This window comes from Brachypodium distachyon, chromosome 4 (assembly GCF_000005505.3).
Source record: "Brachypodium distachyon strain Bd21 chromosome 4, Brachypodium_distachyon_v3.0, whole genome shotgun sequence".
Taxonomy (NCBI): Eukaryota; Viridiplantae; Streptophyta; class Magnoliopsida; order Poales; family Poaceae; genus Brachypodium; species Brachypodium distachyon.
This window is the reverse complement of record NC_016134.3, coordinates 7,530,887-7,557,817: the sequence shown is the minus strand read 5'-3', so window position 1 is coordinate 7,557,817 and position 26,931 is coordinate 7,530,887. Positions and strand designations below refer to the sequence as shown.

Genomic DNA, 26,931 nt, shown 5'->3' with positions numbered 1-26,931 from the left:
AGATAATGGGTTGAATTGCAATTAACTGATTTTCCATACTTAATGGTCAGTGCTATTCGTGGGCAATTAAAACGTGGTGTACAACATGTTTAATTATATTTTATCTCTCGTCTCAACCTTAATTTATCTGTAACAAATGGTTCGGATTAGGAGGTCAAGCATGATACACTTGTACCAAAAGGAGAGAATAAAAAAAAATACATCCCTGGCATACATGTGCATAGCTACAGAGAGGTGGATTTGATGTTTCTCAAGATGTCGCCTGAGCTGGATCCATACCCAGAAAGAGACTTTCTTATGGTCGAGCAGGTAAGGCAACAGGGAGTATTGCACCGCCGTGCAAGGCGATAGAGGCAGAGGAGCAGCAAGGGCATGGAGGCAGAGGCGATAGAGGCAGAGCAGCAGTGATGAAGTGCAGAAGGGTTGATGCTGTCGAGGGGTCAAAGGGTATACGTTGGCACAGGACGAGGGTCGTACGTTGCAGCTTGTTTAGACGTCAGGAGGGGATGGAGGAACATAACAAGGATTAGGGGACAAAGGATTTTGGGTCAAATCAAATCTGAATAGAATCAAGTGTCTTCAGAAGGATTTTGGGTCAAGCCTGAATGGAATCAAGTGTCTTAGGATCAAAGGGACAGTGGCTGGGTTGCTACCCCACCTCTACGGGGCGTCCGTTCTCAATCCGACATCACAGAAATAGAGTTTGCAGGTTTGCATCTAGAGAGGATTTTCACTAGATGTGTCACCTTTTAAGCAACATACGATGCAACAAAAACATAACAAGAAGCTGATATGTGGCCTTCAAGTAATATACGATGCAACGAAACATAACCAGAAGCTCTTTCCGTGTTCGTTTCCTGAATGAACGATGAACGAATATCAGAACGAACAACACCAGTTCACCTCTCTTCAGTTAAAAAGTGCCCCAAACGAGAACTTAGGTAACCTCAACAAATTACACCCATAATCTGGGAAATCTAAAGATGGGATCTACAGTTCTTTTTCTTATGTATGATACACAGAAAAACATTACGATCTTTCATGATGATCATCCACAAGGGTCAGGGTCCAAAAGATGAAAAGAGCAATTATCGACTATAAAGAAGTGATCAAAATAGGTTGTATCCTATCTGCTGGCTGCTACGCTACCAGTGGTCCTAAACCTCACGTTTCTACACTGTCTCAGCTTTCCCATAGCCCCTTGCACCTTCCCCTGCAGAAGGTCCACATAAACAGATGCCAGCAATGCCCTTGGATTGTTGGGTAACATTGCAAAACCACGATTCACCATGTAGTTTGCCTGCTCGAGGTCCCCCTGCATCGCAGCGGTCATGCCAAGGTCAACATACACAACAGCACAAGCATCCTCAGGACTGAGAGACAACGAATGCTGAGATTCTTCTGAGGTAAGTTTTGTGACTGCAGGAGCGTGCGAGTCTTCACCATCGCTGTCTTTCTCAACAGGGGCCTTTTCACAGTTCTCAACACTGTAGGGCAGCTCAATGTCATTGCCATCTCTCAAATAAACAGTCAACTGCTCAGCAGCCTCCTTTGGTCTATTCAGTGCACACAAAGCTTCAGCTGCGTATACATGACTGAGGAACAAATACATCCTTGAGCAGTCCGGAAGCTGCTGCAGCAACTTGGCAATAGACAAAGCTTTCAAGGGATTCTCAAGACACAATTCAATGAACGCCAAGTCCCCCAGGATGGCTTGTCGAATTTTGAGGTTCTCTTTTCTACAGATGGCATCATACATACCAAGAGAGCTCTGCAGAGTGGCATTCAAGCTCGCTGCTCCCTTTTGTTCTCCATTTGCATTAGCTTGTGTTGGACCAGAAGGTGTTTTCGATTCCACACTCATTGTGTTCTGACCAGAACTTTTCTGGCATTGTGCTCCTTGGTTGCAATCCTCTGTATCTGAGGCAATCACAGAATTTTCCTGCTCAAAATCATCCATTAAAAGTTGGGCGTTGAGTAGACACTGTCTAGCAAATCTAAGTGTGATCAAATTTCCATGTTTATCTGAACTCCCAGAATCTGAAAAACAACTTCTGGACTTAACCGGATTGATAACTAAGTGACGCCATTTCCCTGATCCCACAACATGAATTTCAACCTCGTCGTTGCATGAAGTAGCACCACTTGCAGTAAGGAAGCCCTTTTCTAGTGCTAGCAGGCTACACTCTGCAAAACGGAGCCAAAAGAGGGGCCGATGGTACAAAAGCGGCATGGCCTCACGAAAACAGCGAGCTGCTAACAGAGGTTTACCACACATCAAATGTTGGATACCGCAGTTGTATGATATAAGACAAGATTTGTCTTGTGAAAACGCAGACAGCTTCAACGGTTTCTCTGACCGAAGAGACAAGCTATATTTCAGTGCTTTGCTAAAGCACAATATTGATGAATGGTTGGATCTCTGCTGATGGAGTATACAACCAAGATTATTGTAGAACATGGCTAGCATTACTGGTTCAGTCCGATTATTGGGTGTGCTCAACAGCTTCACTGCTTTCCTATAGTTTCCTCGTGCATACTCCAGCTGAGATTTCAAGAGAAGCTCTATTGATGAATCCCTACCACGTGCCATGTTCATTAAAACTTTGAGTTCTCGTTTGGCAACCTTCAGGTTCCTTGTGAGAAGTAGTAGCCGGACCTTGTAAATTTGTAGTCTAACTTTCAAATCAGCCGCAGTGGCAGCACGATCAGCTGATGCCCTCGAGAACTCATTTAAGATAGGTCTGCCCAATTGATTTCCACGATCCAACGTAGAGTACAGAGATTCAAACTCCAGAGTATCTTCTGAGAAACTCCCAACTGAAAGAATATCAGATGCACCTGGACAAATGTTTGAATCAGAATCTGGAGGTGTGTTACTTTTTGCATGAGGTTTTGGTTGAGCAGACTGCTGCTGAACTGTGCCAGCATTTTCGTTGTGATTCATAGTGTTAGCTACTCCAAATGATCTTTCCAAGTATTGAATGATGTCCTGAAAAAACAATGGAGATTGGAGATGAACAAAATTCCATCTAGAAAAAAGTCAATGCTGCAACTTTGCAAAGAAATAAGGCTAAGCAAATGCCATGGATCACCTTGCAAGTTAAAATCCGGACATATCTGACAGTTTTAAGCTCGAGAATTCAAACACAGATCAAAACAAAGGGGAAACATAATCATCTCAATTACCCTCAATAAAATCAAACAGACAAACGAACTCCGTAATCAGCATCCCTAGGTCTCTCTGATTCTCCCACCTCTTGTAAGTATAATCCATTTTTAGCATTAATCCCATAATAAGTTACTCGCAGTGTCAATACAAGTATCCATATATTAGAAATGCATGTCATGGTAGGACATATGGGGGAAAAGTAGATAGGTTGATCATATCACATAGAAATAGTAAAAAAAGATGGTATGTCATTTTGCTATCTCGAAAGCAAGAGCATAAGTCTACTTATGCCATTTTGCTGTGTCATAAGGTGAAGCTACAACATATTGTGCACTAGGACCATCCGTTCTGAAAATAGTAACACTGCCATGTGTCAAACATCCGTTGATAAAATAAGACCACAAAGAAAGTCTGCAAAGTTACTGGTTTCAACAGAGCCTACTGTAGATGTCAACTTCAGGCTGTACTACGGTAAAGAAATGAACTTACTGCAGCTTTCAATGCATCTTGCAAAGCTAATGTAATATCCAGTAACAGAAAACACACATGGAGAGCAGTTGTCTGCAGCAGCGAAGAATAATTAGAGAACGTAAGCAACATTTAGCTTAAGGCTTAATCTAAGCAATAACTACAAATACCTCATCAATTGGTTCAATATTTCGGTACAATGGCTCCAAAACAGATAGTGCAGATTCGTAATCATGAAGATGGTAAAGGATGAGAGCCTGCAAGTTAAGCAAGTCCAACAAACTACATGTCAGTATGTTTTCAACTAAAGCTCACATCAGGAACTATGCTCAAAGCTTACATTGGCAACAGTACACCAACAAATACAAGCCACATGCCAGAAAACCTAATAATCAAATTATTATATTAACTGAAACAAGAGAACATACAGTGTTAAATGTTATGATGGTTGTGTCAAACTCCTCTCCATAAGCTGTTGTATTGTGTGCAGCAGAAATCGGTGGTACAATGCCACCGCCTCTTGGTCCCGAAGAAGCATTGTTTCCTACCCCATTGGCAGAATCAGATTGTTCTCTAGATGCACAGGCAAGTTCGTCACTTCTTTTCTGAATGCATGTAGTAGTATAACGTTAGTATTTTCTGCAAACTGTGAATTTAGGGATTAAAAGCACACAACTCGATCAAGTTCCAAATATACGAGAAATTGTTCATGCGAAGTATATTGCGACGAGTACAGTCCAGAGTGATTTGAACTTTCAAAGGATGAAGGAAGGCAGATAAAATAGCAAAGTAATTTCTGGGGTCAACTATTGTCAATTCAATCTCTGCTTCTAAACAGGAGGGGCAAAACTATGGAGGACAAATGGGAAAGTTTTCTGGTCCATGGAAAGACAATGTGTTTCTATTACCAAATCTGAAAGACAAACTAATAAATTCACGAACCTTAACATTGCCTAGAATTCCAAGCAGCTTCTTTGGATAAGGACAACCATCCACAAACGATTCTGCGATAGCCATATTGTGAAGGACCTGAAAATTGAACATAAGACGCAACAAAGAAAACATGATAAACTATTATTTCTTCCTCAAGAGACAATATAATCACTTCAGAAAATTGAATTGGTTAGGCCATACATACCAGATATCCTCAATGGTTGCAAGTAAGCAAAAAACGAGTAGTTAACATGTTTAAAAGGTATAACAGGTCAGTTAATCAGTCATATCAGCTCACAGGCCAGTAAGGCAGTTACAGATCAATTAAAGCAAGGTGCCTAGAGGGTAGAGGTGACTGCAGCAGTGCCAGTGCGCTCACTGTTCCACAGATGTTTAGGTCCATAGTCTAAAGTCTAAACATCATTGACTAATCACTTGTTGCTCATAACTATGTTTTGAAATTGTTATGACGCAGCAGGAGGTGTTGACAATTCCTTTGTATTCAGATAATATACACCAAGTCAGATCAATTACATATTTATTTTGATACTCTATGAGTATACATATAAAATTCCAGAATTTAAATAGGAAAACCAGTTGCATGGCTGAGTACCTTATAAGCACTATATGGTGAGCAACCTGCCAAGTGCCAGGTACCGGCTACCTAGTTTCAATACCTTGCTATAAATTCAAGCTGGGCATCCTAGAAAGTCTCAGTGCTATACACAGATATTCATAACCAATTATTCTGAACTAAACCATATTTCCTTTCCATTTGGAAGAAAGTTCAGCTTCAAATTTATAACCTAATAGAAAAAAAAACACAGCCTTACAAACTAAAATAAGGCAAAGGAGAAGCATGTCAAGCCGGATCGCAAGCCATGTTGGCATCTGCACTCAGCACAGCCGCATCAATGTCCACGACTCCACATAACCATTGGTACACACAAAATGCAGATGCTCACCAACACATTTATCATGCTTGTGAGTCATGTAAATGCAATATTGCAGCAGATGCATGCATTCAGCATATGCACAACAATCACACCCAAGAGAGCACCAAGCCGCCTACAACATGTGCAGGCCCCAGAGAGGACTGCCACACGCGCACTAAAACATGCACCCCGCACAATTCGGACGCAGCATAGACTCAACAAGCATATAAGCACAGCCAAGGAGCATCAAAATCAGAACAGCCTACCTGAGCAAACGCGCCACCACAAACCCAACCAGGCACAGAATTTGACACTATTAAGTTGAAAAAAAATGCAAGTAACAATCACAGAACCTCCTAACTACCCTCCCGTTTGTCGACACACCGGAAATTAAAAGGCGCAGCTCGAATCGCCTACCTTGGGGTCGCCCTCCTTCTTGAGCAGGAGCTGCGCGAGCACTTCGGCGCACTCGGCGTAACGGTGGCTCTGAAACAGCACGGAGGCGTCCCTCGCCATAGCTGCTGTCACAGAGAGCATCCCATCTTCCTCCGAGGCAGACTGTGGCTGGGTCGGCGGCGCCTCCTTCGACGCCGCGGGCTCCATCCGCCGGATCTCGCCCGGACGAGCGTTGAATCGGGAGTGCGGAGAGCGACGGTAGTGTCGAAAACTCGCGGGGAACCGGAGAGGTAGGGTATGGGGGTGGGGAGGGCTAGGGTTTGGACGCGACGGTGACGCGAGACGAGGAGATGCAAACCGGAGAACGCGATGGATAGAGAGAAGAGGGAGTACCTTCCCTTTCCTGATGGGTTTTTCCGATAGTGCCATTCCTCGAGGACCCACACTAACAGAGAAAATTTCAGAAAACAAAATTACGGCTTCTGCCTGTGTATGTCAAATCTATTCCGTCCCATATTAACTGACTCAAATTTATCCAAATATGGATGTATCCATGCCTAAAAAATGTTTAGATGCATGTAATAGAAAGTCACTTAATATGGGATGAAGAAAGTATAAAATTTCTAAAGTTTTTTTTAAAAACACGGTACAAAAACACAAACGCTCACAACACGCACGTACACTCACCCCTATAAGCACCTCTGAAAGAAAGTTAATCATCACTAACACTAAAAGTTCTTTAATACTTGCAAACTCAATTCAACATCAGCAAGTTGATTCGCACTAACTTCAATATATAAAATGTCCACATCATCGGATTCATCGTCGCTAATTTTAACGTGCAAAGTATCCACGTCATCAAATTGATCATCACTAAACTCAATGCGCAAAGTGTGCACTTCATCAAGTTGGTTTTCACTAATACTATAAAATTAATTTTTGCAAACTCAACACACGAAGTTTGCACATCATCAAGTTGATCCTCACTAAGCTCAATATGCAAAATGTCCATATCATCAAGTTGGTTCATACGAATATTCAATATTCAGTTAGTGTTTGCAAGCTCAATATAGACCATCCACGTCATCACCAACTCAAAACAGATCCTAACTCATAAGAAATATATATTCTTATCTTAAGACATTCTCACCATAGATTTTCATTGCTAGATCACTCAATTCATTAAACAACGTCCTCTCTCAGCATTCCAACATGGAAAGCTCATAAGAAATAAATAGATGTAACTCATAAGCTAGAGGATACTATGCCACCACCGTTGTGTCCAACTCTCAGGAGCATGAGATTTGAGTCACACCTCAAACCAACTACCGTGTGATAATTCATTGTCAATTGATTATGTTGTTGTTCTCGACAACAATTAGAGTAAGAGGTGCCAATGCTTGATGGCACAAGTGCGGATATAAAAGTAGGGCGTGTACACTGGCCTTATAGCGAAGGTCGCCGTACACTTGGACAAGTTGACACGTCGATATTTTTTAAATAGGTTCGGTCGACCCTGCGGGTGCGACTTAATCCTATGTTAGGAAAGGTTTCGAGGGGGTTGTTAGCCAAGGGCTTGAGCCGAACGGATTTTCCCAAGACACCTTTTAGCAAGAGGTTCGTCGGGGCCGTCTCGTACTTGGACCGAACGCGTCTTTCCAAGTATCGAGGTTAGGATACCCTCGGAACTCTAACCCAACCCCTTCTCCTTCGAACCCGAGCCAACCACGGCCAGCTCGGGGTTTCGAAACTAGAGTCCCCTAGAAGGCTTCCTCGAGGCCGATCGACTTTCATCGAGAGCGGCGCGCGAGAGCGAATCTTAGAGGGAGCACTCTAGCCCTCTCCCCTTGAGTTTATTTAGGTGAGAGTGAATGTCACATGCCCCCATGGGAGGTATTTATAGCCTAGGGGTCCATGACGAAAGACCATGACTACCCTTGAGGGAGAGAGAAAAGTGGGGACAAAATGGTAAAAATAACTCCTTTGGTCCATAGTTTTTGTGTGCACCATGTGAGAAAAGGGGGGTGTGGTCCATGGTCCACCATGGACTAGGGCCCCCTCCTCACACATTTCTTGCCCCTTATTCTGACTCATTGACCCTTTGACTATGACATGAGAGGCTTGACTTATTGACTTGTTTTTCTTTGCCACGTAGGATTGACTGCGTCACGTGGGCGTCTTGACTCATGCTTGGAAAATGTTGACTTAGTCGTCGCTACGTAGGATTTACGGCCCGGCCTATATAATGGTTTTATTTTACTAGCATTGAATATCGATTAGAATGGCCAGAACAAAATACATGTGACACAGATTCACTTCCATCTATTGCTAATCCCACCAAAAGTTTATTTCCTGCTTTCTCCGGTTATCCTTGGTTGCATCTCTAGCCATATTTGTGCGGGACGTGTCTGAGTTATCTACGTGGCCTGCCGGAAGTTGTCTCTGACATTCCCATATGTGAGATTACCATTGTTACTGATGCGGCGTCGTCCTGCGATTAGTGGTAAACGTGCAGGGATGACCAGTTTCGTAGAAGTGATCATTACGAACCAAAGATTCATAGTTGTCCATTAATTTGTTATATGTTGAACCCCATGTATGGTACTGAAGTGAGAATGCTCCAACAAACTTGCTCACACTGACACCATCATTGATGTTGAATCCATCATTGGTCCTATCACACCCAAGGCCTTGTATTTTCACCGCAAGAGCATTGATTGTTTGAAAGCAAGTTTGTGGTTGTCATTCATCACAAACAAATTAAACTCATTCTTGGCCATCTCATATATTTACCTTCGAATGCTCATTGTCCCCCATGCATGAGCTCAAGACAATTCCAAAGATCCTTGGTGGACCTAGGAGGATGACTTAGACACATAGCTCTCACAATAATCCCTTTTGAATCATGTGAGGAGCAATAGCATCGAGTTGCTCATTAAGAACCTCTTGACGTGTTAAATTCTCGGGATCCCTTTGCTTGAAACCATGAACTACCACATCTTGAACAGGCATAGAAACAATGCGACGATGATACTCCATAGAAAACTTCTAGTGAGAAAAATGTGTTCCGGCCAATGTGGTGGGGACCCATGGTTACGTATATGAGGCATAGAGGGAGTAGGAGGCAGCTCCTCTGCCGTACTTCCCATGATGTGCTGGACATGTGGGGTCCGACCCCACGTGTCGGTGACCCTCACGGTAGGTCATTCACACTCGGGATCCTCCTTCTAGTAAGAGGGTAGCCCATTATCCGGAGCACCATCCAAACAAGCATCCTGCCGAGTCTACAGGCTTCTAAACTCGTCCGGATACAACTTAGCAACTTGTCTGGATCATAGACACCCTGGAGATTTAGTCCGAAACCACCGGCTGCATCCTCCGCCCAAAAAGCTAGGATGTGTATAGTTGAATGGTGGAACTTGTTTGGCGGGTTGTGTTACAAAGGAATTAGAGTTCTTCTCCGAGTTCATCATATGACTCATCTTTCTAGTGCGATTTTCACATGACTCAAGCAAAGGGGAAACGCATAAATTTAAATGCAACGTCTTGCTTCTCCCTTGTGGACAGAGGTTTTTCTCCAACCGTGCATGCTTTTAACCTTTATACTCATAGCGTGATCATATACTAGCAATCATGGTTAGTTCTCTAACCATGTTGTCAATTACACCAAACCGAATTAGGAGCAAAATCTTCTTTCGCTGTCACAACTCACAACCACTTCATCCATGATCAGGCTACACTAGTCACAACGAATGGTCTACATCCTAAAATGACGAGGACACGCACAATCAAGCGAGCTCAGTGCGTGTTGTTCAGCGACAAGTTAAGCCCACCTGACCTGACCTGGATGCCACCATGGCCGCCGACCTGAAGAGCCTCTCCAGGAGCGTGCTGGACAACCATTACTTCCAGAAGCTTCTGAGCCACGGGGAGGCCTCGTGTACTTGTGACCAGAACCACCATAAAGTGAGGAACCGTAATAGCCCACATAAGATTCACATATCCATGTTAAAAACACACATGACACTGCTCAGTCTGACGAACTGATCCTAGCTTATCATCCAAACCTTCAATGCACATTTGATGGAAACCAGATATGCTGTGCACCTGATAATCTCTTCATTTCACTATATACATACATACCCATACTTGTCCTAAGCCAGCTTCTCTGTAGACTGAATTCAGAAAGGACCTTCCCCAAAGGGCTGAGAAAACAACATGACACAGTCAAAATTCATTAAAAAGGGGCTCTCCTCTTCTGTCTGAAACAGCATGAGATTGATATATGATTCCTTCAAATCTGTCACGCAGGCATCACCCATCCATGGACACGATTCCACGAGAGTTATGTCAAATTCAGATATAATCCTCTTGAAGTGAACATGCTATGATGCAGCACTGAAAAGAACGAAGCAAATCATGCAGCACTCAAGTCCTAGTCAAGTAAAACCACCTCAAGCTCACCGGGCAGCACTTGAACACTGGAGTAGCTCGCAAAGAGATTCATCAGCAGCCAACAATAGTCAGGAACAATCCTCTAAGATCAGAACAGGCTTGAATGCGGTCACCAGGCATCATCTGTGGCAGCTCTGGCATTGGTTCGCATGCGCTCGAATGCTTCGACGGGCACCGAGAGGGGGCCGGCGCGCATGTGCCACCTGGCGCCGTGGCGGCCCACCTTGGCGGCGACGTCATCGACGGCCTTGAGGAACTCCTTGGCCTGCGCCGGCTCGAGCACCTGCACGGCGGCCTGGACGGCGCGCCACCGCAATTTGTCGGCCCGGCGAGCCGCGCGCGCCATCTTGCAGGCCTCCTCGGCCGCCGTCTCGGCGACCCCGTCCTTGGTCTTCTCGCAGGCCAGCTTCATGGCGTAGGTGGACTGGTACTCGGCGACCTCGCCGTCCAGCGCGGCCTCGCGGGGCTGGAGGTGGCGCGCGGCGGCGACGAGCGCGCGGCGGGCGTCCTCGGGGAGGGAGGGGAAGAGCGCCGGGAGGATGGTGCGGAGGATGCAGGAAGGGCGGAGATCGCCGCCGAGCCAGGAGAGCGCGGCGACGGCCAGCGGCGTGTCGTCGGGGCGGGCGACGAGGCCCGGGACGTCACGCGGGCGGACGGGCGGGCCGGCGGCGAGGCGGGAGTAGCGCAGGCGGAGGCGGGCGAGGTCGGCGGTGATGTCGGCGGCGGCGACGTTGTCGCTGTCGCTGGAGTCGGAGGAGAGGAGACGGCGGTGCGCCATAGGGTCCACTGCCCCGGGAGCTGGTTCATCGGCATAAGCACAGATTAGCAGCAGCAAGAATCGACGGGAGACCCAGAAATCGGCGACATCCAACACAAGAAAACCAAGAAATCGAGAGATTGGGGGGGGGATTAATTACAGCAAGGGTTGAAGCAGGGGAGGCAAGAGAAGATGCCCTTGTCCTTCTTGGCGCTCTTCCCGCCGCCGGTGGTGCTGGCGCGGCGGTACCCGGCGTCGTAGTGGTAGTAGTAGTCGTCGGCGTCGTCGCCGGAGGCGGCAAGGGGGCTCAGGAACGGCATCGAGAAGGCAGGGGAAGCGAAGAAGGGGAGGTGGTGGGCTTCACGGGCTCGTCGTGCCAAAATATACTCGGCTGCGAGACGAGGCGCGGCGCCGCTGCACGCTGAGGAATGGTTTGGTGAGATACGCAAACCCAAGCTTACGACGCGCTCTGTTTGATTCACGCCATTGGATCGAGATGCAACGGTTTCATTATGGTTGTAAAAAAAAGGGATTTCCATGTTTGTCATGATTATTTAAAGAATTAGAAATTTCTAATCAACATAGGTATCATGTCTTTTACTATTTCAGTTATTTTGTACTTAAAACATCGTTTGTTGGACGGAGGAAGTATAAATTTATTTCACTGAGGGAAGCAAGTTTATACTCCCTCCATCCTCATACAATGCACATGCACATATTTTAAGATTCTTTCTTTGTTGTAGTTTATGTGTTAGAAAAAATTATATTTGAATTGTTTAATAGTATAATTTTTTTCTATGTAATCCACATGCTTACCACATACTCCTTCCATTTCAAAATGTTTGTGCATTTAGATTTGTCCTAAGTCAAAACTTGCCAACTTTGACTGAATTTATAAAAACAAATACACAAATTTAGATTTAGGCATACTTTCATAGTGCGTTTGTTTAGTGTTATATATATTAGTGTTTTTTCTACAAACACACTGTCAAAGTTTGTTTTTCTTTTGAAAACGACATAGTTCTACTATAAAGGTTCACTAAAAGTACAAATCAACTCAAACATAATAAAATTACATCGAGATTCCTAGACCACTGGACGACAACGACTATCGCCAGAACGAGCCAATGACGTGTCGCTATCGCTGCTCCCATACAAGAGCCGGCTTGATCTTGTCGACGATAGCAGGGGAATCCTCATGCACGTTCACCTAAGGTCGACCGACTCCTTGGAGCTGCAGTCGTCGTTGTCAACCACTTGAATCGATCTGAGAAGAACCTGACACAATATCTCGCTAATGTGCACGCACGGCAAGAAACCCCCTAACCTTGATGCCCCGAGGGGATGACAAGAACCTATGTCGTCGCTCCACCGATTCCGTCCCTATGGAAGAACTAGAGGGGAATAGAAGCCTGGAAAACCATCTCGACGAGGAAGAGTCGTCATCCCCCGAGCTCCACCCCCATGAGGACCACATTATGTTCCACACACCTCCTGATGGTATGAAGCACCATTGGAATGAGGCCGAAGTGAGAAGACCTTATTCTATTCCGCCACCGACGATCCTGGACAAACGAAGACACCTATCAAAGCCTTAAGACAAGGGAAACTATAACTTCCATCGTTAGATTAGGGCCTTTTTAACAACTCCACCGGCAGAACCGGTGAAGAGGGAGAACGTCGACGATCTATCGGCAAGGGAGGGGGTGACTGCGGAAGTGTAATTCTAGCGGGGTTTTATGGGGAAAAACACAACTTAAATTACACTTAGGATAATACCAAATGGATAGACATTACGGAGAAAAGACTAGGGCTCTCTGAAAATAAGATTTTTTTACCATACTTCTCTAAAAATAAGTTTTTTTTAGGAAAACAGTAAATCAATGATCTACTGCAAATATATTTCTCTAACGATGGAAGTTATAGTTAACGAGCCCGTTGCTGCCACAAAAGAGAAAATGTTGTGAATTGAATCTAGCTCAGGTGGTCATGTTTCTTGTGGCGGAATCAGCCCACCCAGATTCAAATCATAAATTTGACATGACTGTCACATTTTTTAAAATTAATTCAAGATTTAACCGGAAATTATATGGAGTGGACGTTCTCCCCGGAGCCTTCTCGCGCGACGCGCTGCTGGGCACTCATCTCCTTGCACGACGTGCTTCCCTCGTCAAGACAGATTCTCCTGCTTCGGCTCGATGCGTGCTAGCTGCCGCCGAGCGATGCCTCACGCTGCTGCGCGGAGCCCCGCCACGGCCGCGCGCTGCCCCATCCGCCGCCGAGCTCCGTCCCTGCCGCCTGAGCGCCAGCCGCCGTCGGGCGCAGACCCGGCCGCCCCATGCGCTGCCCCTCCCTGCCGAGCCCCCGCCCCCGCCGCACGCTGCTCCGGCCGCCGTCAGGCTCCATCCCTGCGGATCCCGGCGGCCGCGCGATGAGCCAGCCGCCCTTGAGCGCCGTCCTAGCCGCCCCTGGTCGCCGCCGGGCGCAGCCCCGGCCGCCCCCCATGCGCTGCCCCTCTTTGCCGAGCGCCATCCCCGCCAGGCCGCGGGCGCCTGCCGCCGTCGAGCACCATCTCCGCGGCTGCGTGCTGTCCCAGCTGCCGCCGTGCCTGCTACCCGTCGCCGCGAGCGTCGCAAGGCGCTGCCCCCGCCACCGAGCGCCCCGCCGGGGCTACCCCGCCACTAAGCCCTCGTCGTGCCATGCCGCCACGCTCCGTCCGCCGTCAACTCCTTTACCGAGCTGGAGCAGGCCGCGGTGGACACGCGTGATCCCGCGCTGCTACCGCTCATCCTCGTGGGTCCTCTCGAGGAGAAGGATGCCGTGGTGGCCGTGCGCGACGACATGAAGGTCGGCAAAGGACTGCGCGTCTGCGTCGGGTCGATGGACGCGTGCCCGTCGCGCTTCGTTGTGTATGCCTCGCGGGAAGCTTCGTGGTGCTGTCGACCGAGGAGGTGGCCGAGATGGCGCACGGGTCGGCATCCATGGGTCAATTTATGTTATTTTACAAGTGTCAATTTGATGTAAATTGAATATGGTTATTTTTGTTTCGCACGAGTGGCAATTTGAATTAAGCGGGTGTGGCAATTTGTGTTCATTAGGGATGGCAATAAAATCAAGCGGGGGTGACAATTTATGCTCATTTAGAGATGGCAATTTGAATTAAGTGGGTGCGATAATTTTTGCTCATTTGGGATGGCAATTTAAATTAAGTGGGGTGACAATTTTTGCTCATTTAGAGATGCCAATTTGTGGCAATTTGAATAAAGCAGGCGTGACAATTTATGCTCATTAGGGATGGCAATTTAAATTAAGCGGGGTGACAATTTATGCTCATTTAGAGATGCCAATTTGTGGCAATTTGAATTAAGCAGGTGTCGCAATTTGTGATCATTAGGGATGACAATTTGTGCTCATTATGAATGGCAATTAATTTGAATTAAGCAGGTGTCGCAAAATTGTGATCATTAGGGATGGTAATTTGAATTAAATGGATGAGGCAATTTGTGTTCATTAGTCATGCCAATTTGTGCTCATGAGAGATGGTATTTTTTATTAGGCAGGGTTGGCAATTTGTGCTCATTAGTGATGGCAATTGAGTTAAGCGGAGGTGGCAATTTTGTATTCATGAGAGACGCCAATTTGTATTAAGTGGGGGTGGCAATTTGTGCTCATCAGAGATGGCAAATTGTATTAAGCGGGGTGACAATTTGTGCTCACTAGGGATGACAATTTGAATTAAGACGTGTGTGGCCATTGATGACATGGGAGATGAGGTGTGTGTCAGATTCGTTATAAATAGACAATTGCTCGATTTGAGTGTCGAAGATGCAGTATGCAATGGTAGGTGGTATATTTGACCGCGACACGATTATTATGTGTTCATTAGAAGTGCCATTTGTACTCAATAACGGGTTGCGATTTGTAGCCATAGTTTTTGGAGAAAATGCTTTGGTTTATTCGTACAAGTATGGTCAAACACATATGCACGTTGATTTTTTTAGCTTTTCTACGCAGCCGGCCGTTGCGTGCCTTCCCTGTCGCCATGCACCTGCTGCTGCTCGCCGCTTTCGCGCGTTGATCCCGTGGCCGTGCACCTACTGCTGCACGGTCGCCGTGCGCCTGCTGTCGCCCGAGTGCTGCAGCCTGCAGGCATTCTGCCCTCACCCCGCGCTACCCCGGCACTGCAGCGCCCTCGTCCCCTGCGCGCAGGCCGTCGCGCTAGGTCTCTAACGCGCGGCGTCGCGCTGTATTTTTTATTGGTAGGTGAAAGACCCGTTAACAGTGATATGTCTGATGTGACTTCATCGATCTGTCAACGTCTTTCGAAGGTGCTCACGAAGAAAATGTGTGAGTGTGTTCTAAAGAAAAGAAGAAGTTAACGGGCCCGTTCAAGAGGGTCTTTGGAAAAGAGAAAGCGCGTTGACGGTTTGACCCCTCCAATCGACAAAAGCTCGGTCTCAAAAACAGCGAAAATAAAAGAAAAAGGAGGAAAATACTGCTTTCCCTTCCCATACTAGCAGATCACTCGCTCTCCCTCACTCCATTCCATGGTTGGTGGTCACTGATGGCGCGCCTCTCCTGCATCCTCCTCCTCTCTCTCCACGTCTCCCTGCTGCTGCTAACCCCTAGCTCCGGCCAGGTACCCGGTCCTTCAATCTTCCTCGCCACAATTCGAATTCTTGCAGCTCGAGCAAGTTCTTGTTCAATTCAATCCGACCCTTGCTGCCGCACACATGAACAAATTTTCTTTTCGTTTGCGACTACGATACGCGAGCATAATTGATCTCAGTATCTTGTTCCTAAAAATCGTGCGATCTTTGTGGTAGTTATTTGGTAGTCAGTCAGAGACAAGACGGTTCTTGCAGCCCTGAATTTACTGCCGGATGCTTGGTCTTTTTTGCAGGTCGGGGGTTCGTGCTCGTCGGCCCGCGACTGCGGGACGGGCCTGTATTGCGGCGATTGCGCCGCCACCGGCAGGACGCGGCCGTCCTGCATCAGGGACCTGGCCATACAGCCCACCTCCATCGTAATCTCTTGCATCCCCCTTCAGTGCTTGCTTGTACCACGCTGTAGCTTGTGTTGAGCAATTCCTCTTCGCTCTTGTTCTTGAACCATGGGATGGGGGACATGCTTTTTTTGTTCAGGTGAAGGGGCTGCCCTTTAACAGGTACTCATGGCTGGTGACTCATAATTCATTCTCCATTGTTGGCGAGCCGTCGCGCACTGGGGTCGAGAGGGTTACATTTTACAACCAGGAAGATACTGTCACCAACCAGCTGAGGGTAGTTATTGAATCTATGGGTCAATTCTTGGGTTGTGTGTTCGCGAAGTTATAGGATGAGTGTCTTAGTTTCAGTTTTCTCATATGTCGTGTGCTTGCAGAATGGAGCGAGGGGATTGATGCTGGATATGTATGACTTTGGAGGTGATGTCTGGCTCTGCCACTCACTGCAAGGGCAATGCTACAACTTCACCGCTTTTGTAAGTTCTCTTATTTGTAGATACCAGCTATTTAACATTTCATCTTCTCTTAGTTGAGCCACCTCAAATGCAGTTCAGTTATAATATTCTGGTAACCCAATTGTGAATTTATAATGCTTAGATTTGTGGTTTTTTGTTAGTCTTATGTTTTTGTTTTGTTGGTAGCCAAATTTTGGACAATAGCATTTCCTTGTGGTAATCAATTGAAATTAAATAACATGGAAAACGAAAGTTGATTGATTCCATCATGAAATTCATCATTGACCTTGCAAGTTAGGAACCAGCAAATTTTGATTGATTCCATCAGCTGTTTAATAAGGCTCCCACACTAAATTTTCAAATGAAATATGATGTTAGGAACCAGCAATTGACACATTGCAAGAGGTGGAATCATTTCTATCTGAGAACCCCACAGAGATTGTCACGATATTCATTGAGGATTATGTACATTCGCCAATGGGATTGAGCAAACTCTTCACTGCTGCTAACTTGATGAAGTATTGGTACCCTATATTGGAAATGCCAACTAATGGCAAGGACTGGCCAAGCGTCACAGATATGGTTGCAAAGAACCACAGGTTGCTAGTGTTTACTTCAGATGCTTCAAAGGAGGCTAGTGAAGGAATAGCTTACCAATGGAGCTACTTGCTGGAGAATGAGTGTAAGTGCTTTTTTGTGCTTCAAGCAAACAAAAACTAAGTTCTTCGATAATAGGTAGTGATAGCTATACCATATTGTCATGTGCAAATCTAAAATACCTTAAATACAATTTGTACTACGGAATATTCTCACTTTTCTCACTTCAGAAGTAAGATAAGGCGATGATTGTACTTCTCTCTGTCTTGAGAACATTGTTCAAGAAATCGATAATCGGTAACTGCTCGGTCGGGTAGGGATTAGCGATTAATCGGATTTCGGACCGATTAATCGGTCAACCATTATACTGTATAGTATATATAATTACCTATTCAGCAAGTAAAAAATGCAATCAAGGGAATCAAACATGGTAAGTAACCATGATTGATATGTAGCATCTAAACTCAAGGATAGGAATCCATGGTTCAAGAAATCGGCCGATTCAGCGATTAATCGCTGATCGGCCGGGCACTCTGCAGATTAACACTAATATCAATGACTAACCATGTCAAACATGGTAACTAACCATGATTGATATGTAGCATCTAAACAGAAATCACTCCTTTGTGTTATTCTTCTGTCAAGATGATAATCTATATTTTTGAGCATGAATTTTTTGTATATTCTCAGATTACAATTCATTTTGAGATACTATTTATTCATTACAATTTGCTGGGTACCCGCAAAAAAATAATTACAATGTGTTAAGTGCTTCAGCTGCCAGTTTACATGGGTCCAAGATTTATCTGTACATTACCAACGAATACCTAGGCAATTATTTATTATGGTTTGAGAATAACTATTATATACAAAGAATTCCTAGGTTTGAGAATAACGGAGTACTTATTCATTGATAGCCAAGAAGTAAAGTATGGGGTGGTATTGTAACTCCAGCATTATAGAAGGGGAAAGCACCACATATGCGCTCCCTCTGCATAACACAGTGTTGTATGTTGCATATAGTTATAGAACATGCAAGACTGAAGTGTGAAGTTGCATTTTGTTTAGTTTTGGGGTATGGATAGTCTTCAATCCATGGAGAGTCAGTCCCTTCTATGTATAACCAAACTTATGTGCAAGTTATACCCCAAGAGACAAACCCTCCATTGAGTGGATTCATACAACCCCAACATACCTTTAGATGTTTGATGAACTAAGAACTAGCTCAATTTGTTGGGAAAATTTTCATGTTGATTTGGTGCTTGAACCAACTCAAATTTCAAGTTTACATCAGAATTGAGTTTTCACCTGTTATCCTCTACTAGCTTATCAGAATAAACATTGATCCATTTGTAATTTTGTATGTCAGTTTGGTGGTCTCTTGACCATGTTGTGGTTACTGATAGCTTTGTTAATTTCGTCTGAGAAGAAATATAAGAGATCTTGTATTTTTGATGTTCACATTTTATTTCCCATGGTCATGGCAGCTGGAGATCCAGGTACTGTGCCTGGATCTTGTCCAAATAGAAAGGAATCACAGCCACTGAACGCAAGATCTGCATCTCTACTTCTGCAAAATTACTTCCCCTCAATTCCTGTGCAGAATGAAGCATGCAAAGAGAATTCGGTCGGACTACCACAGATGGTCCAAACTTGTTATGCTGCAGCTGGAAATAGAATCCCGAACTACATAGCTGTAAATTTTTACATGGTAATACTTATTCCCCAGTTCCCCACAAATACAAACCAAAATACCTGGTGGTAGCCAATGTAATTGTTTTTCTTTCTCGAGAAAACACAAAAAGTTTTGTGTTATGCATTGATGAAATAAGAGTTATTTACAAGCCTGAGAGAGGGCACAAATGTAACTTTTCTTAATATGACATTTACAGCGAAGCGATGGTGGGGGTGTTTTTGATGTTCAAGACAGAATCAATGGCCTCACGCTATGTGGTTGCAATACCATTTCTGCTTGCCAGGTAATTGTGAAGCCATGAATTTTGTTTTTGACAAAAAAACTGAACTTGATATAAAATTCATGTTACCATTGACGCACGTATCCAGCCAAAATTTATGCATAATTAAATAGTAGTAACATTGGCATGCTTCCCTGTCAAAAAAAAACATGGAATACTTTATGTCCCTTCCTTCACTTACTTGGTTCAGAGATCATTAGCTCAGGCTCATCAGCATTACTGAATGTTTTATATGTCACTTATGTCTTGGCACACACAGTTTTGGATGCCATATTGTTTTGGAAGTCTCATGAAGAAATGTCTGCAGGCTGGAGCACCGACCAGTGCATGCAAGAACACCGGTGCACCTAATCGGACTTCCTCTTCCACTTCCTCTTCCGTAGATGGAAACACCTATTCAGGAACAGTAGAATTCAAGTTCCCTGCTTCAAGGGCCAGCAGTACTTCCATCTGGAGTAACATTGTTGTTTCGCTAAGTCTGTTGTTGATTGTTAAGTCCTACTGATTTTTCAGGCTTTAGTTTTCATGTCTTCGTGGGTTTGTCAATTTTTCCTTTCTTCTTTTATATATCGGCATCTGTTGGCATGTTGCTTCATGATGGGATGACGGTTAGTGACCTGCTAGCTTTCTAGGCTAGACTCAGAAGTATATAATGAGGTTGGGTTCAGTGTTGGATAGAACAATTAATGTGCAAGCTAGCAATCTTTGGTGGTTTAGCCCCCCGCCAGAGTAATACAAAGACTTATTCTTGTATGGTTCAATATACAAAGTTGTGTTATGAGATGAAGTTGTACAAACTACCACTGAACAGTTATGTAAAAACTGAAGTAGTGAGTGAGCCAGACTGTGAGAGACCTCTCTATGCAAAAAGCAAATAGAAACAGGGAGTGCCTATTCTCACTCGACGGTGATAACCGACCGACCAGATTTTTTTATCTCTTCTATAGTTGCACCAATCTTATACTGCTTCCGTTCCATATTAAGTGACTCAACTTTGTGAACGTATCTATATACTAAAATATGTCTGGATACTAATATGTGATAGATGGAGGATGGTTTCAAGGATTACTAATAGATAGCTCAGTTGCCTTAGAAATAGTAATATCAGTAAAAATAAACCATGTTACTTTGGGAAAGAGTGTGCACATTTATAGTTTGGTTATAATGTTATATACATGGCCCCCTGCAAGAGTTGCTATAGCTGACGGCTCTCAAATGCTCAGTACCACTGGTGTTTCTGGTCTTCAATGGGGCATACAACAGCACAAATTCCAAGCTGATGTGCGTGTATTGAACCTGAAAGGATATGATCTCATCCTGGGCATGGAATGGTTAGAAGATTGTGGTGATGGTGAAATGTCTGTTAATTGGCGGCGCAAACAGCTTCGCTTCAAGCATGCAGGCCAAAGAATTACACTTAGAGGTGTCACTGATAATACTGCATATTGTCCACGCATAGCTCGCAAACAATGTTCCAAATTATGCCAATTGGGTGCTGTGGCGCAAATTATTCAGTTATCTGCTCCTGTCGAAAAAGTACCAGCTACTTTCATTCCCTCTTCCACACAACAGGTTATTGATAATCATGAGATGGATTTCCCCCCTTTCTTCCTCTAAGCCTCGCCCCCCATTGCTACAGCTCCGAGTCCATCTGCCGCCACCTCTCCCCTTCATCTCCGGCAGCCTCGCCGTCTAGAGAGGGAGGGGAAGGGAAGGAAGGCCAGTCCTTCGTCTCCTCTTGTATATGTTTTGTGTTGCCTTAGAGGCGGTTCTTAGAGGATTTTCGTCGCCGTTGGGGTGGCTCGGCGACACCGTGGGTTAGTGATGTTGGCCATCGTTTTCTTCGTTGGTTTGCCTAATGAAGATAGCATCAGCCAGATCTCTTACCCCGCATCCTCCTTTATCCTAAATAATCTCCACCTCCCTCAGATCTGAATCGATTGGAGCAGGCTTTGCCTGGTGTTTCTCCACTCAGCTCTGGATCTGAGTTTCCCCTATCTAGCTTTTCCTTTTGGTTTGTGTTCATTGTCCCTCAGCAACCGGTGAATCTCACCCCCAGATTTTTGATCTGGTTTGCTTTTCCAAGTGCTTCATATTCGTCTTCTTCTTGGTCTAGAGGAGCTTGTTTCTTTTCCGCTGATGTTTTACATGTCCTTATGCACGGAAAAGAATTGGTTCTGGCAGCCATGACTGGCATATATCTCCTGCCTCCCCCTTCAACCTCCTTTTCGGAGGCCCGCTTGGCGGTTCCGGGGAGTAGAGATTTGGTGCTCTTTGTCATCGGCCGCCCTGGATCAGGATTTGGAGATCTCTGCCCATTCAAGGGGTGTTGGATATGGCTCGGCGCCGAGAGGATCTACATAATCATATGCGGTGTCGGCATTTTCATCCTCTTGGACATTGGCTCCGCAGGACTCTTCTTTCTCCTCTGGAGGAAGCTAATCTCCTGGCGTCTCCTTGCATTCGGCGGTGGTCCTTGCTGCGGCTCATCGGCGGCGAGAACAACTCTGGTCGGTGGAGAAAAAGCTGGGTTGACGCGTGGACGGAGGTCCCCTCCGTCGTGGCAGCTCGAGACTGTACTCATCACACGTGTTGTGTGCTTCATCTAGGAGCTATCCACGTGTATCTTGGAGGCTTGCTTGTAATTTTACTTTCTGCTTTGGCCTTGTACGTTTCTCGTGCTGTACTCTCCTGTGGAGTTACCAGTTTACCACTCCACTGCTTTAATAATATATATCAGGGACCTTTACAAAAAAAAATATCATGAGATGGCTTTTCAAGAGTCCAAGAATTTGCCACCAAAACGCAAGTTTGACCACACTATACCGTTGCTCCCGGGGGCTGTTCCGGTGCAAAAGAAGCCATACCGTTATGCTCCGTCTCAGAAAGATGAGCTTGAGCACCAAATATCTGACATGTTGTAGCGTGGTGTCATTCAACCAAGTTGCAGCCCTTATACATCTCCTGTAATTCTTGTGAAGAAGAAAGATGGTGGTTGGCGTATGTGCGTTGATTACAGATATCTGAATGCCTTGACAGTCAAAAACAAATACCCATTGCCAGTGGTCGATGAATTGCTGGATGAATTACATAGCTCAAAATGGTTCACAAAATTAGATCTCCGCAGTGGCTATCACCAGATTCGGCTGGCTGAAGGTGAGAAATACACATCACGGCCATTGGGAATTCAAGGTAATGCTTTTTGGACTGACTAATGCTCCGGCCACGTTCCAGCAGGCAATGAATGCACTTTTTGCACCATTATTGCGTAAAGGTGTGCTTATCTTCATGAATGATATCCTAATTTATACTGCTTCTCTTCCTGTCCATAACCAATTACTCCAACAAGTCTTCACCATATTGAATGAGAATCAGCTGCAGTTGAAATATTCCAAATGCTCATTTGCCCAAACCCAGCTTGAGTACTTGGGTCATATTATCAGTGCTGAAGGTGTAGCCACAGATCCTCTCAAAATAGCAGCAGTCAAGGATTGGCCTCCTCCTACCAGTGTGAAGCAGTTGAGTGGCTTTCTCGGTTTAGCAGGATACTACCGAAAATTTATTGCCGGTTATGGTTCTATTAGTCGACCATTAACAGATTTATTGAGGAAAAATACTCAGTTTATTTGGTCCAGCACTGTTGAAGCTGCTTTTCAGGCACTGAAGTCGGATCTTGTGCAAGCTCTGAAGCTTCTGTTTTAGCGTTGCCTAACTTTCAGTTGTCATTTGACCTGCATACAGATGCTTCTGGAGTAGGTATTGGTGCAATTATCTCCCAGGAGGGCCATCCTATTGCGTACCTTAGCAAGGCCCTCAGTCCACGCAATCAAGCATTATCAACTTATGAAAAGTATCAACTTATGAAAAGGAGTGCTTAGCACTAATTATGGCAGTGGGAAAATGGAAACAATATTTACAGCACAGAGAATTCACAATTTACACAGATCATAAAAGTTTGGTACATCTCGAGTCGCAGCAACTCACTAATTCAATGCAACATAAGGCCTTCTGCAAATTGTTGGGATTACAATATTCTGTGAAATACAAAGAAGGTTCAGCTAATGCAGCAGCTGATGCCTTGTCGAGATGCCAAAGCTCGCAACAAGTCATTGCTATATCCATCAGTAAACCCAAATGGCTAGAAATTGTAGTGGGCAGCTATTTACAAGACCCACATGCTAAACAGCTCCTTGCTCAGCTAAGCATCAAGAGTCCTAATGAACAAGGGTACTCAGTACATGAAGGTGTCATCAAATACAAAGATCGCATATGGCTCGACAATCACCAGGAGGCCAAACAAGCCATCTTATTGGCATCGCATACGAGCGGTATTGGTGGTCACAGCGGCATCACTGCCACTTATCACAAAATCAAAAGCTTATTTGCATGGCCTCATCTCAAAGGTGATGTGCACGACTATGTGGCTAGATGTACTATCTGCCAGCAGGCCAAACCAGAACATACTCGCATGCCGGGATTACTCCAACCATTGCCAATCCCAAAACAGGCTTGGGACGTCATCAACTTGGATTTTATAGAAGGCTTGCCCAAATGATCAAGGTACGACACTATACTAGTAATTGTGGATAAATTCACCAAGTACGGTCATTTCTTGTTGCTGGCACACCCATTTTTCTGCACAATCAGTTGCTCAAGCCTTTGTCGACAATATTTACAAACTACATGGGTTGCCCAAGATCATCATTTCTGACCGAGATAAAATCTTCACAAGCGCCTTTTGGCAACAGTTGTTCAAGTTAACAGATACCACACTGAACATGACCTCCAGTTATCATCCTCAAACTGACGGGCAAACTGAGCGCCTAAATCAATGCCTAGAAACGTACTTACGTTGCATGACTCAGGCTTGCCCAAGCAAGTGGTCGAAATGGATATCGTTGGCTGAATATTGGTACAATACTACATGGCATTCTGCCTTAGGAAAATCACCTTTTGAAGTACTATATGGCTATAAACCAAAACATTTTAGCATTCAAGACGGCCACGCTGATACAACTCCGGACTTGGATCAGTGGTTGAAGGAAAAAGATGACATGAATGCTCTCATTCAGCAACACCTGCTGCGAGCCCAGCAACGCATGAAGAGTCAAGCTGATAAGAAGCGTGTTGAGCGCAGTTTCACAGTGGGAGATGAAGTTTATCTCAAACTCCAGCCGTATGCTCAGACATCTATGGCCAGGCGCTCTAATCAGAAATTAAGTTACAAGTTTTTTGGACCTTACAAAATTATCCAGAAAATTGGTGCAGTGGCATACAAATTACAACTACCCCCTGGTAGTCACATTCATCCTGTTGTTCATGTCTCCTTACTGAAGAAAGCAGTGCCACAAGATGCTGTACCACAGCAAGATATACCAGCAGCTTGTGTTTCACTGGAGGCAAGTATTATTCCTCAAAGCATTGTTGATAAAAAAGTTATCCAAACTGGTGCATCTCCGACATCTCTTGTACAAGTTCAGTGGTCCTCCTTGCCGGCGTCTTGGCTCACTTGGGAAAACAAGAATCGCCTGATGGCGGATTATCCTGATGCGCCTGCTTGGGGTCAAGCAGGGTTCAAAGAGGGAGGCACTGTCACGGTTGTGCATAACAACTCAGATGGGCCAACTGCAAGAATGGGCCGAGCCCATAGCAAAGCCTGGTCGTGAGTGGAGTGACCGTCGGTGCCCAGAAGTGAGGCAAGATTAGGCCCGGCTAACGAGCATACTTGACTTTAAGAGCTCAGCTCGTTATGCTTGCTAACCTTAACGAACATCAAAGCCTGTTCCGTTCGGTTCGTTTACTGCTCGCGAGCGCTCGTTAACCACATAGATCGTTACAGAGGGCAGCAGCGAAGCGAGCAGCAGGCAGCGCGAGAGGAGCGGGGTCGGGGCGTCGGCTGGGGCGGCCGTTTGGGTCGGGGATGGGACCAGAGGAGGCGGGGCTCGGCAACGGCAGCGACTAGAGGAGGGAAAAGAGAAGAAAAAAAAGCGCGGGCTGAACGCCAGCCGTTTTTAAGGAGATCGGGGAGGAGTATCTCTGTCCCGACTATATTGGGATTTTCGACTCGTGAGTTCGGATCTCTGATTTTTTTTTTCGAATCGTAATGATTTTGTGGGATATGTTCGGGTCGCTTCTTATCGATCATATTGACGATTATTTTTCTAATCCGGGTGGAATCTCTAGAGATGCTCTTACCTTCTTTTAAGAGTAAATTTCACAAAATCACACATATTGAGGCAGCCTTCTCACGCTGCCCCCTCTTTTGCTAATTTGTCCGAAAAACCACACTTTTACAGTCACGATGTAACAAGAAGCCCGAAACGATTTGACGGTTTTCCTTACAGTCCGGGCCCACCTGTCAGGTAACACTTCGGACAGACCCAACCCCGACAGCCCACTAAGGTCCTACGTGGCATGCAATTTATCCACTCAGCCCCCTATTATTCCCATTCATTTCTTTTCTCCCCCTTCTTCCCATGCTCCGACTGCCACCTCGCCGGCGCTGCGGAACGGGCTGCGATGGTGACTAGACGGTGCGGCGGTAGGAGTTGGCAGCAGGCTGGCCAAGGGCAACGGAGACGGCAGGCGGCGCGAGGGGGCGGCCGGGCGCGGCGAGGCATGGCGACGCCGTAGGAGACAAGGTTGTCGTGGTCGGTCTGGTTCTGGTATGGGTCCTCGGGTGTGCCCCCGGGGCAACATTATCAAACAGGGAGTAAGCAACATGGAACCGCCACCGCCGATGGGCACACAATTAACCATGGGCGAAGCAGTTAGGAAAATACGGAACCAAATCACACGCATCCATCGGCGCGCTCCACCTGCTCGTTGAAATGCCGCTGGAGCACTTCGCCGAAATCGACCGCTCCCTCGGCCTGATCCAGATCCCCTTCGACACGGGCCTCCCCTTGTGCTGCAGCTGGTCCGGTTCGCGTGCGGCGGGTTCGCGCTGACCGTCGCCACCAACCACCTCCTCGCCGACGGCAGGGCGTTCGTCCTCCTATTCAATTGCTTCGCGAAGATGGTCCGCATGGGCTCCGATCCGGCGACCCGCCCCAGCTCGACCGGCGCCTGCTGAGCCCTCGGTCCCCGCTGCGGAACGGCCCGTCGCTGGACTCTGAGTTCGCAAAGTTCATGTGAGGCGAGCGTGGAGGAGCTGCTCGCCATGCCGCTGCATGAGGTGGCCGGCACCGTGGGCGCGGCCATTGCGGGCTGATAACTAAGGACATGTTCCAGGAGCTGGTGGATTGGATGGAGACGGAGACGGCGAAGCAGTTCGTGCGGCGGCAGCCTGTGCAGCCAGGGCAGTGGAGGCCGGCCGGAGCAGGAGGTGAAGAAGGGGAAGAATAGAGAGGATAAAGTAAAAAGGAATAAATGACTAGCCGGTTTAACGGGCTAACGGGTCGGGTTTAGTCTGACATGCCACCTGACAGGTGGGCCCGGACTGTAAGGAAAACCGTCAAATCGTTTGCAGATGCATGCTAGTCTCTCATAGTTTCTAGAGGCTTGTGCTGCAGCTGGCTCTTAACTAGTAGCCTATTTCTTTTCTCTCTTCTTTTCTCTTTCATCCAACTAAGTAAAGATATGCTTCCTTCATTTCATAAATGTTGGCGCATTTTGTTTCGTTAAGACAAGGCTTTGACCAATGATAACTTTGTTAATATGTGTTTTTACATGCATGAAATTTATATTCATAGATTCGTCTTTAAAAGTTCTTTCTAATAATTATGATTTTGTATCATATATTTTACATATTAATAGTGTAATTTGTTATCAAATTTTTGT

At 45.8% G+C, this 26,931-nt stretch overlaps 3 protein-coding genes across 4 annotated transcripts; 1 reads left to right on the top strand and 2 right to left on the bottom strand.

Annotated features, from left to right (window-relative positions):
* Positions 1–828: 828 nt before the first annotated feature.
* On the bottom strand, positions 829–6,139 carry LOC100832993 (CCR4-NOT transcription complex subunit 10). 2 transcript variants are annotated; one of them, XM_003576849.3, is made up of 6 exons: positions 5,926–6,139; positions 4,583–4,669; positions 4,069–4,245; positions 3,811–3,897; positions 3,662–3,733; positions 829–2,992 (listed from the first exon to the last, which is right to left on the bottom strand). In XM_003576849.3, exons 1-6 carry the CDS (start codon positions 6,109–6,111, stop codon positions 1,127–1,129), a joined length of 2,475 nt encoding a protein of 824 aa, XP_003576897.1. In that variant the 5' UTR covers positions 6,112–6,139; the 3' UTR covers positions 829–1,126. The 2 variants fall into 2 exon arrangements, with proteins under 2 accessions (XP_003576897.1, XP_010237317.1); XM_010239015.3 differs by lacking the exon at positions 5,926–6,139 and adding an exon at positions 4,779–5,916.
* A 3,356-nt stretch (positions 6,140–9,495) lies between these two features.
* LOC100837516 lies at positions 9,496–11,570 on the bottom strand. Its single transcript, XM_003576862.4, has 2 exons — positions 11,277–11,570; positions 9,496–11,157 (listed from the first exon to the last, which is right to left on the bottom strand). The coding sequence occupies exons 1-2, from the start codon at positions 11,434–11,436 to the stop codon at positions 10,469–10,471; spliced, it is 849 nt and encodes a 282-aa protein (XP_003576910.1). The 5' UTR covers positions 11,437–11,570; the 3' UTR covers positions 9,496–10,468.
* Positions 11,571–15,595: 4,025 nt separating this feature from the next.
* On the top strand, positions 15,596–20,049 carry LOC100835455 (PI-PLC X domain-containing protein At5g67130). The gene is made up of 8 exons (XM_003576857.4): positions 15,596–15,755; positions 16,020–16,142; positions 16,261–16,398; positions 16,499–16,597; positions 16,955–17,258; positions 18,661–18,884; positions 19,066–19,152; positions 19,457–20,049. Exons 1-8 carry the CDS (start codon positions 15,681–15,683, stop codon positions 19,652–19,654), a joined length of 1,248 nt encoding a protein of 415 aa, XP_003576905.1. The 5' UTR covers positions 15,596–15,680; the 3' UTR covers positions 19,655–20,049.
* Positions 20,050–26,931: the final 6,882 nt, after the last annotated feature.

Excerpts from the sequence above, each read along its gene's own strand:
- LOC100832993 (XM_003576849.3), bottom strand. The coding sequence starts at position 6,111 with ATGGAGCCCGCGGCGTCGAAGGAGGCGCCGCCGACCCAGCCACAGTCT. Across the intron at positions 4,246-4,582 it reads GAATTCTAGGCAATGTTAAG|AAAAGAAGTGACGAACTTGC; the intron begins GTTCGTGAATTT and ends ACATGCATTCAG. Across the intron at positions 2,993-3,661 it reads AAGATGCATTGAAAGCTGCA|GACATCATTCAATACTTGGA; the intron begins GTAAGTTCATTT and ends TTGTTTTTTCAG.
- LOC100837516 (XM_003576862.4), bottom strand. The coding sequence starts at position 11,436 with ATGCCGTTCCTGAGCCCCCTTGCCGCCTCCGGCGACGACGCCGACGAC. Across the intron at positions 11,158-11,276 it reads CCCCTGCTTCAACCCTTGCT|CTCCCGGGGCAGTGGACCCT; the intron begins GTAATTAATCCC and ends CCGATGAACCAG.
- LOC100835455 (XM_003576857.4), top strand. The coding sequence starts at position 15,681 with ATGGCGCGCCTCTCCTGCATCCTCCTCCTCTCTCTCCACGTCTCCCTG. Across the intron at positions 16,399-16,498 it reads CTGTCACCAACCAGCTGAGG|AATGGAGCGAGGGGATTGAT; the intron begins GTAGTTATTGAA and ends GTGTGCTTGCAG. Across the intron at positions 18,885-19,065 it reads TAGCTGTAAATTTTTACATG|CGAAGCGATGGTGGGGGTGT; the intron begins GTAATACTTATT and ends TGACATTTACAG.